At 40.1% G+C, this 15,488-nt stretch overlaps 1 protein-coding gene across 3 annotated transcripts in view; it reads left to right on the forward strand.

Annotated features, from left to right (window-relative positions):
- The window catches only part of AOAH (acyloxyacyl hydrolase), a 168,282-nt gene that overhangs the window by 35,422 nt on the left and 117,372 nt on the right, over nucleotides 1-15,488 (forward strand). For all 3 annotated transcript variants that reach the window (XM_086692545.1, XM_025929252.2, XM_086692554.1), the window contains exon 5: nucleotides 6,290-6,389. In XM_086692545.1, coding sequence (XP_086548671.1) covers nucleotides 6,290-6,389 — 100 coding nt within the window. The remainder of the gene's footprint in view (nucleotides 1-6,289; nucleotides 6,390-15,488) is intronic.

Consider the following 15,488-nt stretch of genomic DNA (forward strand, 5'->3'; position numbering starts at 1 on the left):
TCGTGTCATTGCTATAATTCACTCACTCTGCCTGTATAGAATATTCCATTGTGTCTCCACAAGAATCTATTCCTTCACTCTCCCATTGATGGGTTTTTAAGTTGTTTATTGGTTTTTCTCTCTTGTGAACAGTGTTGCAATGAACATTCTTATGTGGTTCCTCTTTTATATGCCATTAGCCTCAAAACAGATAGGCTCAGAGGCACCATTCCCCACAACTAGATAGCCTAGAGTTGCAGAATTTTAAAGACAAAAGGAGCTTAAAATCATAAAGTCCAAAGTGTTTGGTCATGCTGTGCACCTGCCTCTATTAATATGTATCTCACGCTATTATGGTAAATGATTTCTCATGAGCCGCTGAGTGCAAGTGTTGGGAAGGCAGGGGCCATTTCTTTTTAGCTCATACTTCTATTCCTGTTACTGCCTCCTAACTGGACTCCAGACTTGCCCATTGGCACAAGTCAATAATCCACATTCTAGCTGGCCAAATATATTTTAAATGCCAAACTAATATGGCACTAACAAAATTCTTCAGTCTTCACACTATTTGCAGGATTCCTTAGCCACATACACAAGGCTATTTATAAATCAGTCCTTGAGGACATTTTCAGACTATCCCTGGCTGTTCCACAGCACACCACATTCCAAACCACTTGTAACTCCCCGTACACACCAAGAGGTTTTTGCCTCAGGACCTTTGCATAAGATGTTCCCCCATGCTTGATTCATTCAAAACCTCTACCCCAGACAAATTCTACTTCTTTAGACCTCAGTTCCAACGCCACTTCCTCTGGAAGCTTGCCTGACCTTAGCCCTTAGGGTGGGATAAGACAGATGATATTCCCACCACCATCAACACACACACACTCACACGTGCATGTGCACACACACACACACACACACACACACACACACACACACACATATTCCTGGTATCCGGTGCAAACCCCTAGCACAGCACTTACCACATCTGTTTGTAATTTATTTATTTATTTATTTATTTATTTATTTATTTATTTTTGGGACAGAGAGAGACAGAGCATGAACGGGGGAGGGGCAGAGAGAGAGGGAGACACAGAATCGAAAACAAGCTCCAGGCTCTGAGCCATCAGCCCAGAGCCTGACGCGGGGCTCGAACCCACGGACCGCGAGATCGTGACCTGGCTGAAGTCAGACGCTTAACCGACTGCGCCACCCAGGCGCCCCTGTAATTTAATTCTCCATTTACTTTTTCTGAGTTACTAACTAGATTGAAAACCTTCTGAGATGCATTTCATTCATCTCTGCATCTCCAGATACTTAGCAAAATACTGAGTATGTGGAAAGAAGGAAGGAAGGGAGGGAAGGAGGAGAAGGAGAGGGCTTTGTATCTTCAGGGCTTGGTGCTATATTTGAGCCTTCAATATATATTGAAGTCCTTCAATAAATGTTCGTTGAACTAATTATTTTAAAAGAACAAAATTATCACTGCAGATGATATGACTAGACAGCTCCAAAGAAATTGGTTGAACATATTAAAACAGGAAAAGAAAAACTTTTTAGTCTATTTATTGAATCTGCCTACCTATATACCTATTATGAACTAGGTGCTCTGGCAGAAATGTCAGCTTGGCGGAGAGGTTCTGTTGGGCCTAGATCATGGAACCAGAGAGGTACATGGAAAAAAGTCATAGAAGCTAAAGAGGAGAGTGCGTGCAGATACCCAAAAGGGGGAGCCAGAGATTAGCTACCAAGCATGCTGGGAGTGAAAGGGCCATTGCCTGGGTTGATTAAGAAACCCATTGCTCTTCTGTAGTTGGCCAGAGTGGCAAGTGTAAGAGACATTTAAGGCAAAGATGAGAGAGGACAGACAAGACACTGTCCTAGGTACTACAGATTTGAACTGTACAAACAACAGTCCCACCTCAAATAACAGCAAATTAACACAAGGTGTTAAAGAAGAATGGGCCCAGCAAGTCACCAAAACAGAGGGCCACTCTCTGAGTAGGTGGTAGGGAAGGGAGACATTTTTTTCCTTTGTGATGACTCAAAGTCACAAGACAACTAATTCTCAGTAGTAGGGGTGGGCCATTTGAAGAAAGACAGATATAATAAATGATCCCCCTTCATGGTTCTGTCTACCATTAGTTTTGTTTGCAAGGAATTTTCCAGTACCTGTGTTAGGTGTTTGCTGATAGACATTTCTCCTCTTATGGTGTGCTCTTATTACAACTTCTTTTAATCAATCACATACAGTTTGGGGTTGATATAAGTGCTGAAAATGACAATCTTATGGTTTAGTTTTACCTCAATTTCAGACTTCCAGTATTAAATGTGTTTTCTAACCCAGAAGGCATCCCTCCTCATTATTTCACACCAGTCAATTATCAGTGATTCATGGACTAATTATTCAGCAATTACATTTCCTACCCATGGGCAAGCCACAGGATGTTGTTGGGAAGTGAGTCACCTGAGCACTCAGGCATTCCCCCAAGAACCTGGATCATACAGGGAGGGGCTGCTTCCAGGAGTGGCCAATCCTAGCCAGTGCTAGGTCTGAGCCAGGTGCTGGGTCTTCCTCTGCCTGGTCTTGACCTCCATTGTGCCATTGGTTGCCATAGCAAGCCTGATCCTTATCTTCTGTACATCTCACCTTACTTCCTGGGATTTACTTCTGCTTTCCTCTAAATCATAAACTCTTGTATTCTAAACTAGGAGGTCTCAGAGATCATGGGGGGCCTAAACTACTAACATTTTTTAGAAGAAAATGTGAAACGGGATTTATAACATAATACACCTTAGATGTAATTAATGTGTTTTTAGACACCCAAACACAAAGCAATATCTTTGCCATTCACAAGATAATTACAGCAGTCCCCCATTATCCAGAGGGAGGAAATTCCAAGACCCCCCAAGTAGTTGCCTGAAACCAGATAGTACTGAACTATATATACTATTTTTTCCTATACATACATACTTGTGATATAGTTTAATTTATAAATTAAGCACAGGAAAATATTAGCAACAATAATAAAATAAAACAATTAAAACAATACACTGTAATAAAAGCTATGTGAATGTGGTGTCTCTCTCTCTCTCTCTCTCTCTATCTCTTAAATATCTTATTGCACTGTACTCACCCTTCTTCTTGTGATGATGGGAGATGATAAAATGCCCATGTGATGAGATAAAGGAAGATGAATGACGTAGGCATTGTGAGGTAAGTTAGGTGGCTATTGACCTTATGACGATATGTTAGAAGGAGAATCATCTGCTTTCAGATGATGGCTGACTACTAGTTACTGAAACCATGGAAGGCAGAACCACAGGCAAAAGAGAGACAACTGTACAAGATTTATAGGAGTGAATAAATTCATAGTACACTGTGCGTGTGGTCCAGAAATGGGATAAAAGTATTAAGTTGCATAAGGAAGATCTTCTTTCAATGCTGTGAATATATCTCTGTGACTATATGTTAATATATAAACTTTCTTTGAAAGTGATGTCAAGGTCTAAATTTGAGAGCTTTCATGTGTGGAAGTCCCTGTCCTCACTCCCTGCCATAGGCTGTTACTCTGTCTATTAACCCTGACCTTGCTCCCTTCTTTTGATTTATGGTGATGATCATCATCATTGACTTCATTCTACCATGATCTTAATTAGACTTGTTAATTAGCTCTGCCAAATGTGTTGAAGCCTCTTCCCTCCTCCCCAGTCCCCCACCACATGCCTCATTCCTGCACACCTCTGTACCTGTAAGGGTAGTAAAAGGAAGTAAATTAAAAAGTGACCATTTTGGTCTTTTTGCTACTATGGGAAAAAGAAAACAATGTTGAGTGGGAATGGATATTCTGAATTTGGAGATTTCCTAGGGATTTCATATCTTATGTGTTGCCTAGGCTTTCTATCCCACAATTGGTAAAGAGCACATGTGCCATTTTGCCACTTCCCTACATCTTGCACATTCTAATGGTCTTACACTTGTCTGGATTTATGAGGCTCGGCATTTTCTATTCTTGTCCAAAGGAGTGCCTCTCACTTTCAGTCTTTTGATGACAAAGATCTGATCTTAGAGAACCCTGGGAAGAACACCATATGCCTGTTCCCCTCTCCTATTCCTCAATGTAGAGACCACCTCACTGTCTGTGGGGTTTTCATTTCCACTCCCATATTCAAGTTCACTTACTTGAAATTGTGCTCTATTTGCAGAGAAAGAGAATACGTCTTGGATATCATATGATTAGTTAGTGGTCCTGGATTACCACAGATGGGATGGCTGTAGGGTTTAAAGAAAAAAAAAAAAGGTTAAGCAGAGCCTATTTATCACCCTCTTGAGTCCACTAAATATCAAACCCCCATAAAGACAGCAGTCATCAGTTAAATAAATGAACCATTAAGTTGAGAAAAGATATGTGAAAACAGCCACCTCTCCTGATTTACTGACCCTTGGTAGACATTAGTTTGCTAATGAACTTTATCTGCTACATACAGCTTGCCCCACAACTTAGAAGATGTGAACTCCTTTTATATTTTAAGTTACCTTCCCCTCTACCTCTCACCAAGGAACCGTGGAGCCAAACAGATGACTCTCTTTTTCCCTCTTAACTCAGGTACTCACAAAAGCTTGGGAAGCCATCTTACCAGGCTTCAGACAGGGATGGAAGCAGGACTTGGAAGCCACCAGGAATACAGGGGCACATTCTCCCCAGGCTTTCTCACTGCACACACTGGGTTCTGACCCCTGAATCCTATCCTACAGATTAGCTTTCCAACGTCTCAGTCCATGTGGCAGAAAATGACATTACAGTCCCAAGTTACTATAGCTCCTGTTATTCTGGGAACAGCTCAGAATGAGGTTGAAGTTGTTAATACCAATTCCAAATTTCCATAGGAGAGAATCTGACTGATCCTACTTGAACAGTCATCAAATGAGGTCCAATCAACTGGCCAAGACATAGGGAGTAAGTACAACATAGTTGCTAGGAACCTACCCCTGTGGAAGAAGGGGGTCAGTTAAATGATCATGTGAGCTGGGAAGAAATCGCAAAAAGTATCTTCTAAAATCAAGAACCGGTTTTCTGAGATTAGTCTCTAGGTATGACCAACGTATATTTGTGGGTTCTTTTTGTTGTTTTGGTTGGTTGGGTTGGGTTTGAATCAATGATTTACTGGGAAAAGTTACTAAAAATCCATACTCTGTTTGTTCCTTCATTTGAAGCAGCACATTGTACTCATTCTTCTTGGTAAGAAGAATTTTGGGAGTGTTAGGTAGAAAATGCATATGGAAGGTTTGTGTTAGCACCTTCAAACTAGACATAAACCAAAATGTTTAAAGAGCACTTTCCTTACACCATCCTGGGGTGTGGAAAGTCAAACATATTGTATTTTCTCCCATAAGGTAAAGAAACATATTTACTTTATTATTTTTTTAAATATTTATCCATTTTTCAGAGAGAGAAAGAGAGAGCACACCCATATAAGCAAGGGAGGGGCAGAGAGAGAGGGAAATAGAGGATCCCAAGAGGGCTTCGTGCTGACAGCAGAGATTCCCAACACAGGGCTCAAACCCATGAACTGTGAGATCACAACATTAGCCAAAGTCAGATGCTTAACTGACTGAACCACCCAGGAACCCCTAGAAATATGTTTATTTTAAAGGGAAACAGATGATTGGGGCACCTGATGGCTCAGTCAGTTAAGCGTCCGACTTCGGCTCAGGTCATGATCTTACAGCTCATGGGTTTGAGCTGTGCTGACAACTCAGAACCTGGAGCCTGCTTCAAATTCTGTGTCTCCCTCTCCCTCTCTGCCCCTCCCCACTCATACTCTGTCTCTGTCTCTCTCTCAAAAATAAATAAACATTAAAAAAATTTTAAATAAAATAAAGGGAAACATGATTTGGATTATGCCTAAGAAAATAATTTTAGGTGTTAAGGCTTTATTATAAATGATTTTTTGCTATAAGACCTAGCAAACTTTAAAATATTCCTTCCATCAAATTATACACCTATCCATTTTTCTTTTCCCAATTTTATTGTGGCTTCTCCTGAAAAGAATCACAGTGCCCATGTGAGAGGATGACCACAGCTCAGTGCTGTCCATGCCCCCTTCCCACCCCCCAGGACCTTATTTCAAACAGAAAAGAGAGCAACGTGGCAGGAAATCATTTTGATCTGGCAGCTACTCCAGGCTGGACTCAAAGACCATGCTAGAATCCATTCTGGGGATTTACCTTCCTTTGAAATAGGTTCTATTTCCTAAATGCCTGAGAGATCTTAAATAGCCTTTGTTTTGTCCCATTTCCCTCCAGGCTTAGCACAGATATGAATGCTGATGTGGTGTGTCACACCCTGAAGTTTTGTAAGCAGGACCCTGGCCAACCATTGTGTCATCTCTACCCACTTCCCAAGGTAAGTGGGTTTTCACTTTGAATGTCAGATTACAGTAACCTGCAAGCCCTTTGGACATGTTGTAAAGGGAGGTTCAGCTTCACTGGCTCAACGGTTGGGGGACAGAGAGAGACAAGACGACATTTCCAATTACATCGTGTGAAATAATATTCCCCAGTTTCAACCTAGACCCTCATCCCATGCTGCCAAAGAATGTTTTGGCTACTTAACTATCATAGACTGTAATCTAGAGCTCAGCTGGCAGTAGGTGGGAAATCTAACCAGCCAAGAAGAGGAGAGCTTAAATCTCTTTCTGCTATTTAAAAAATCAAGCAGATCACTTTCACAGAGACCAACTCATCCAGTTTGCCCAGGACTTTCCTGGGCTAAGCACTGAAGTCTCACATCCTGGGAAAACCTGAGCCATTGGTCACCCTAGTCTGAGCTTAGTTGTCCTCACACATAACATGGGTATAATAAAATGCCTAAAATACCTCCCTCATAGGTTTGTTGTGGGAAACAGTTGAGCTAATACATCCAAAATGCTCAGCACAATACCTGCTACATTAAAAAATGTTGATAAAAACGGTAGCCAATATAATTATTATCAATATCATTATTATTCAGAGATAGCTCTTCAGAACCCCCTGTGTGTGTTATATCATGTTGGACAATTTTCAATTGAAATGCAGGCGGACAGGGCTGCAAATGTTGACACAGTTCTCAGCTCACATTCTGAATGAGAGCATAATATTAAATCCAGTTCTGCCTCAAAGTATTGATTTTTCAGAATCTGCCTGTAAAAATAAAATTAAATGATAAAATAAAAGAAAATTCTATGCCCCCTGTCCCAGAAATGTAGTTTTTCTGTGTATTACACAGTAGGTTTCTGTTTTGTATGTGATTTCCTTTTTATTCTCAAGGAAATAAAGTCAGTTTAATATTTTGTGGCCTGAACCAATGAACCTGATGTTGCTGCCTAACTATCATAAGCTTGTCTCCTTGAGAGGGAAGATAGAGATTCAAATACCTGGAGCATGTGTCCATGACGTGCTTCCTCAGTCATTGACTATGTGCCAATTAAATTTCCCCTAATTCCACCTGAGAAGCTTTGGAATCCACTGGTTTCTAGAAGGGATAGGCACTTTTAATTAAAAAATTTTTTTTTCATGAATTCAAATAGCATGTAAATATTGTATCATAATATTCGCTATTGGATAATGCACAGAGAAACGTGTCTCTATGTACAAAGGCAAACGATAAGGGTTTTTTGTCATTTCCTTAAATAACATCACATTATATATACATCACACCCACAGTTATACATAGTCACAAAATGTTCAACTTTAAACTATCCCATGTAAAATGACATTCTTTATTTTCGTACTCCATGGAGTTTATCCTCGAAATACCATTTCCTTGTCTTCCCATCAACACCCTTTGCAATTCCTGACTCGGGAGTGTTTCAAACATCCTTGCTGGCTGAGATGGAGTGGGGGGTATTTCACCCCAGAACTGCTCAGCTTGCACCCCAGCAGGGCATGCTCCTGGGTCAGCTTGATGTTTCCATAGTCGCTGTTCCGGACCTTTGCCCTCCTCCTCAAATCCCCGTCCCCACAGGCGCCCTGGAGAAGAGGGGCAGTCCATGCAAATGTGGGCAGCTCCACTCTCTTCTGCCTCCAAGATTTCTTTAATAGCAATATTTACTGAGGACTCACTACACTACGTAGCACTGTGTTTACACTTCACTTTATTTAGTCCCCCAAACAGTTCTGGGATAGAGGCACCAGTATTGATTATGACCCTTTTTATAAAGTTGCAGAAACCAGGCTGAAGAGGTTATGTAATTTGCTGAAGCTCACTCCCTTAGGAAAGACTAGAACTGGGATTCATATCCCTGTCCTGCTGACAGTGGTTGGTTTAGTCTCTTGACAATTGGCTACGTTTCTGAAAATCCTTCTTGGGGTGTCTCTTCACATCAATCAGCTGAAATCCCACCACCAGAAATAACCAATATCAAAATGTTGTGTTTTTACCTTTTAATTTGTAAATAAATAATATTATTATATTGATTTTTTCAGAGTTATGATAATGTTATATATATAATTTTTCCTCCTTAACATTACACTCTGAGTGTGTATTTTTGATGGTGTATATCAGTCCTTCTTTTCATTTCCTTGGCACACAAATTACACGTACAAAGCAGGTGTGAATTAGTGGGTAGAATTACCTACCTACTAAAGATGCAAATGATTTCCAGCCTGTTGCCAGAAGCCTCCATCACGACTCTCCCAGTCAATACTCACCCCCAAAGTAGCCACTGTTCTAAAATCTCTCACCACATATTAGTTCATTCATATAAAGTTCTGTTCTTCAATGTCATATAAATGGAATCATAGAGTATGTTCTTCTGTGTCTGACTTCTTTTGTTTGCAAGGTTCATTGTGTTTTGGGTGTGTAATGGTATTCTGGCGTGAAGGTGTCTCACAATCATCCTTGGATGTCATTCCTGCTCTAGCTTCCTAGTTAATCCAACCAAATTCTGCTCTTGCCTGCTTTCCAAAAAATTTTCCACACCAAGGCCAGAAAGGCCTTTCTATGAGATAAATTTGATCTTGTCACTCCAACTCAATGACTTTACATGGGAAGCATTTTCTCCTTCTCCCTCATCTTTCACCTTGATGGGCTTCCCATCCCTCAAATCTCACCTTATATGTTGCTTCTGCAGGGAGTCCATCCCTGACTCATTTTACATACCCCTCTTGTCAAAGCTCTTGTAGGTCCCTCCACTGAACCTGCCTTGTTTTAAATGATATACCCAGGTGATTGTCTATCCATCTCTCCCACTAGGATATAACCTCCACATGGACAGACTCCACCTTGCTCCCCACAGTAAGCCCAACACCTAGGATGGTGCCTCACACATAACAAAGAAATATTTGTTGAATGAATAAACAAAGTGCCACTAGCTTCTCGTTTGCACCCCTGATGGAAATTCTGCTTTCCCTTACTTCATGGACACAGTAATTTTCCCAGAGCCTATCTCTGATCATATTATTTCCCCCAGCTTATGATCTCAGTATTGCCTACACAATTAGGTACACATTTTCACCTAGCATTTCAGGATTCTCCAAAAGCCTTCCTGGACTTCCACTATTATCCTTGTGGACCCCCTGCTGCAGCCAAGATAGAGTGACTGGCTCTCTCTTGTGCTCACCTTAACCTTCCTACCTCTGCACCCTTGTTCTCAATCATCCCTTCCACCCAGCTGACCAGGCCTGTCCTGCAAGCTCATGTCTCTGTCAACTTCTCTGTAGAATGATTCCTAAGCCTCTCCACAAAATTTAACTCTGTTCTCCACCGTCATCCTAAATTCCTTTTCAAATACTACAACGTGCCAATATTGCCCTACATGCTTTGCATATATTAATCATTTAATCTTATGAGTAGGTATTATTGTTGTCTGCATGTTATAGAGGAGGAAAGGAAGGCCCAGAGATATTAAAATATGAAGTTTACATAGATTTCTTCACTCAGATGTAAGCGTGTGGAGGTGGCAGTTCTGCATCTTGTCCGTCTTTGCTGTCTCCATTGTGCAAGGCACATGCCTGGTATCTGGATAATCCATCAGCACTGACCTTGACGCGTGTGATCTCATTCAACAGTGCTCTTGTGGGGTAGGGGTCTATTTTACAGATAAGGAAATTGAGACTAGGAGAAATTAACAGATTACACAGCCAATAAGTGACAATAAAAGGATTCAGCCCTGGGCCTGTTTGTCTTGAAAACCCAAGTTCTTCTCCATGGTGCTCTAGGCCTCACTGCTACTCCTGGGGTATAGTTACTTTTAATTGAACCACTGCTCCTGGGCCAGTAATTCCTCACAAGCAAGACTCTGCTTGTATCCTGCTTTGCATGTGCTTCCGATTCTGGTAAAATACAAATGAAGTGACAGGAGCCATTGCCCCTGTGAAATGCATGCTGCAGGGTGGAGGGAAGAAGGAGGCCTTTCTGCTCCAGGGAGCTGGCATGGCAGAACCTAGCAGTGCAGAGCAATGGAGTCTGATGTTGGTAGGATCAAAAGTAAAAGTGGAATCACATTTAGGGATCTCAGCAAACTGCCTATTCATCATCTACAGTGCAGTTGACATTCCAAGCCCAGTTTTTGCCAATCCTTTAGCCACAGCTCATACCTTTATCTACTGTGTTCTCAAAATGACAAACGCCATCCATGATTAACTGAGCAAGAAACAATCTATAGTGTTCAGCTGGCACCAGGATTGGGGCGGGGTGGGGGAGGTGAGGGGAGGTGGAAAGGAGGACAAGACAAGGATAGGAAAGGAACAGAAAGAAGAAAATCGCAGACTGCATGGTAAAGACCACCCAGATGGTTTTGTGTTACCTACTTTGAGGGGATTGTTTATATGCTCCTTTACATTTGCATACAAAACAAGGCATTGCCTGCTGCTGGAATGTGTATGTGTGTGTATGTGTGTGTGTGCATAAGCAGGAATTGGACACTGAAAATTGAACGTGGTTCCTTCATGTGTACCTTGAATCATCTTTGTTAGATCAGTGTTAGAGTGCACCCATTGGGTCAAGAGTGGAGCCTCCTTGACTTTATGTTGTTGGCTCCTGGGTCCCCTAACACTGAGATCCTCAAGGCACACCCTACATCATGCAGCAGACGCCCTTCCTAACCACCCCTGAGCTGCAGGGACATGCTACATTCACAGATATCTCAAAGGCATACTCAAGACCTACTTCACATCACTTTGATCTACATTAAAAGAGAATTATATTCAGAGTGTGTGCTCTAGTGGAGATAGATTCTCTTTATTTCCCCAGGGCCTCCAACCCATTTAAAGTTCTGTGAGGCAGTGGGAGGGGGAGTCAAGAATGAATTTGCTTTCAGATTCCATTCTACCAGTTGTGCTTGTTCAATGTAAACACCACAGGTAGGACAAGGGGTCTCAAGCAAAGGAAGAGAGGTAGCCAGATCGAGCTCTATTTGGGAAAGGAAACATAGATAGACGTATTTATCCCTGGGAGAGGGATGGGGGAGGGAGGCTGGAAATGTAGACAACGGGCAGATAGGAAGGGCTGCTGATGCCAAACTGAAGAGTCATTCAGATATGGAGTAAAATTTCAGGATACTTTGCTATTTATTTCACATAATATATTTTAAGTACTTGAAATCAGTAAATCGGAGTATTTAATACATTTCAAATACAAAAATTCATAAATATAAGTAAAATGTAAATACGCTAACATACCTTAAACATACTCCAATGTAAAAATAAAATATTGTTTCAAATAAGCACTACACAAAGTTTATTTGGGGTTAAACATGAAATACAATTATGATCTTTTTTTTTTAAGTCTATCAATGATGATATCTATCAATGATGTCATCTTTGAGCCATGAAAAACTTCCCAGTTATTTCTCATTTGTCTTCATATCCCTGTCTCATCTTGCACAAATGGTGATTCTAATGCAGACACCATATTAAAACCAATTTTAAAAATTATTTTAGGGGCGCCTGGGTGGCTCAGTTGGTTGATTATCCAGCTTCGACTCAGGTCATGATCTCACGGTTCGTGACTTCAAGCCCCATGTAGGGTTTTCAACTGATAGTGCAGAGCCTGTCTCTGCACTGATAGTGTCAGATTCTGTCTCCCTGTCTCTGCACTGATAGTGTCAGATTCTGTCTCCCTCTCTCTCTCTGTCCCTTCCCCACACGGGCACGCAGCCACACACTCTTTCTCTCAAAAATAAATAAAAGGTAAAAATTATTTTAAAAAATAATTAAATAAACCACTGTGAGGGAGAACCATTGCCTTAGGAAAGCAATCCTGACTTTGAAATGGCTTTTCCAGGATGAGTCTGATTGCTGCTGGAACCAGAGTTCTCCAATGCTGAGTGTGTGGGGGTGTATGCATAGACAGGGAATTCATGCTTCCTTGGGACCCAAATTACCATGAAGCTGACATAAAAGGGTTTGAGGAGGAGGAAGTTTGCACTTTTTTTATGAGAAAGTGTCACATGACAAATTCTTGTTGCTCAACTGAGAAATAAAGCTGATCCCAGGAACTTACTTTAATTTTTTAAACATTAAGTGTAGAATAAAACATCTGGTGTCTCTTTTAATTGAAAATCTCAGGTAGTAAGGCTTAGGAAAGATTACAAATGGATAGGAAGTTGAACATTTTCTAAGATTCATGAATCACTAAATTTCACTCGGTACAATCAACAGTGCCCTTCTGTTCATAATGATGAGCTTAGTTAGCTCTGTGAGCTCACACTGTGCTTCTAAATGTGTTATCTAATCTTCCCCAAACTTTTTGAGTGAGTCCCATTTTGTCCAATATGGTGGTGTGTGTGTGTGTGTGTGTGTGTGTGTGTGTGTGTGTGTGTATGTGTGTGTGTGTGTATTTAGGTAAATTTCTCTACTCCATCTCTGTTTTATAAGACCCAAGTCTCTAAAGTCTGCCTTTATCCTCTCAACATTATAATTATGACTTGCCTTTTTGGGGGGAGGAGTATGTTTACAGAATTTAAAAATAAATTCAGCGCTCTCAGTTTAATAGGAAAAAAAGGAAAAACAAGGAAACAAGAGAAAAAAATTACTTCCTCTGTCATCATCACTACATTGGAGCCTCCATGGCTACTGTCATGGACAATTCTAGCAAATTAATATCTCAAAGCCTAAACTAAATAGAAATAACTAAGCTTCTCTTCCTATTTGGTTGTCTGGTCAACCTCTCCAGCTTATATTTGCTCTTCCTCTGTTCTCCATCATAACTTTGTATAATATGAGTGTTTTCTCACATGTCCAAGCTTAGGGGAAAACAAAATATTAAATAATAAATAAGCCATTTTTGTGATCATCAGTTTCAGGTTAAAGAAAGTTCCTTCTTGAATGATGGCTGATCTTTAACTGTGACTTGGCAAACTATTAGACAATCAAATGTTGCTTGTGAAAGGAACATATATTCCAGGGAAAGAGTAACCTACAATTTCAGGGTATTCTTGTGTGTGTACTACCTCAATACTCATGAAGAGTTAATAAAGTTTTGCAGACTACCTCCCTTAATAAACCCATATTTGTGCCCAGAAGACAATCATATCTTTGACAACTGAAATCAGAAATGGGACTAGGGTCAAAAGGGTCTTGGGTGAAATTGATAGGTTTTTAGGCATACACAGTCATTCTTCTATTCTTGCAATATACCTTTACTAAGCCCCCATTGTGTGAAGACACACATTAGGGGCTGAAAAATAAAAGGAAATGGCAAACACAATTTAAGTTGTGACACACATAACAAAAGCTGGCCTAGGTACTTGTCATATAGCATCTAAAGTCCTTCCACACAGTTGCAAGCTTATTTTATTATCCTAATTTTACAGAGGAGAAATCAATATTCAAGCAAATTGTCAGTTGTGGAGTTATTTGGCAATGTTTTTAAAATTCCTATTTAAACATCTCAGGAGATTTTGAACAATGAGATAAATGACAGGGGAATATGGCCTTCTAGATGTGGAAGAGTCAGCCTAAAGAGGAACAGAATATACTGCCTAAAAATAAACCCAAACACATTCTTGTTTTTGATAAAAATAACATTCAGATCAGTGGTGCAACACTAGTTTATTCACTCAGTGGAACTAAAGACCAGCCATTTGGAAATAAAATTTAAGCTCAATGTTTATTTCTTATAGCAAAGTAAATCCCAAATGAATTAAAGTCTAAATCATTAAAAATGGAACCATAAAAGAAGAAAAATCTAAGCAATTTTATTTGTAATTTGTGACACAAAAGTTGCAAAGGGAAATATGAATACATGTGACTAATAAAAAACCTGCCATACACAAAGTTAAAAAAATGGTAAACTGGGAACATGTTTTTGTAATATGCCACACAAAGTTATTTTTCCATAATTCAAAGAGCTTATATAAAATTGAAAAGAAAAAAAGTCGAGAAAAGTCCACAAACAATTAGTTTACAGAAAAAGAAGATCAAAGAACCAAAATTGTAGGAGGAAATACTGATCCTTTTCTCATAATTAACAAAGTGAAAATTAAATGAGATTCCAACTATCTCTTATGTCTTTTGCCTCTACAAAACCCTTTGAAGGTCATTAGATAAGAAATTATCGCAGAAATAGAAAGGCTATAAATATCAGAGGCCACTAAATTAAATTGCTCCCTGAAGACTGAGAGGATTAAAACTCTAAGAGAACAGAGGAAGGCATTAGATGCTGTGCTTGGATGTACGGTCTACTGTTGAATCATTTCTCTGGGCATTTCACGGTATCTTGATAGAGATTCCATGCTGCATTTTGGTGTAAGCCCATATTAGGAATCTTGGAGAATTTATCTACTTAGACTTGCTTAAAGACTAATCTGGCAGTCATTAAACTCATAGAGACCTTAAAAATCTTCAAAATATAGTGGAAATAATGCAAATTTAAATTACCCTTTCTGAGGGGTGCCTGGGTGGCTCAGTTGGTTGTGTCCCACTTTGGCTCAGGTCATGATCTCAAGCTCCTGAATTCTAGCTCCTCCACTGCTTCCCCCCCCCCCCCCCCCCACCGCCGGCCTTGCCCCTGTCATCATTGGGCTCTGTGCTGACAGCTGGGAGCCTGGAGCCAGCTTCGGATTCTGTGTCTCCCTCTCTCTCTGCCCCTCTCCCACTTGTGTTTTCTCTCTCTCTCTCAAAAGTAAATAAACATTAATTTTTTTAATTTCCTTTTCTGATAAGTAGAAGAAATGATCCTAAGAAAGATCCTTATATGGTATTCAAGATTTGAAAGTGTTTTTTGCCTACTTTAAAAGGTTTTTAAAAATAAGTATTTCTTTTTTCATCATATGGTTCTTTCTTCCCTAAGCTCAAGAAAAGTTAATGACAGAAAGAAAGAAAGAAAGAAAGAAAGAAAGAAAGAAAGAAAGAAAAGGAAGGAGAGAGGGAAGGAAGGAAGGAAGGAAGGAAGGAAGGAAGGAAGGAACAAAGAAACAAAGAAAGGAAAGGAAGGAAGAAAAAGAAAGGCTAGTGAATTCGAACAGTTCTGAAAGATATGTTAAATATTAAGGTTTTAATCAGTGGTCTCCCAATATCCACT

Source organism: Puma concolor, chromosome A2 (assembly GCF_028749965.1).
Source record: "Puma concolor isolate L17-30 chromosome A2, mPumCon1.1.hap2, whole genome shotgun sequence".
NCBI lineage: Eukaryota > Metazoa > Chordata > Mammalia > Carnivora > Felidae > Puma > Puma concolor.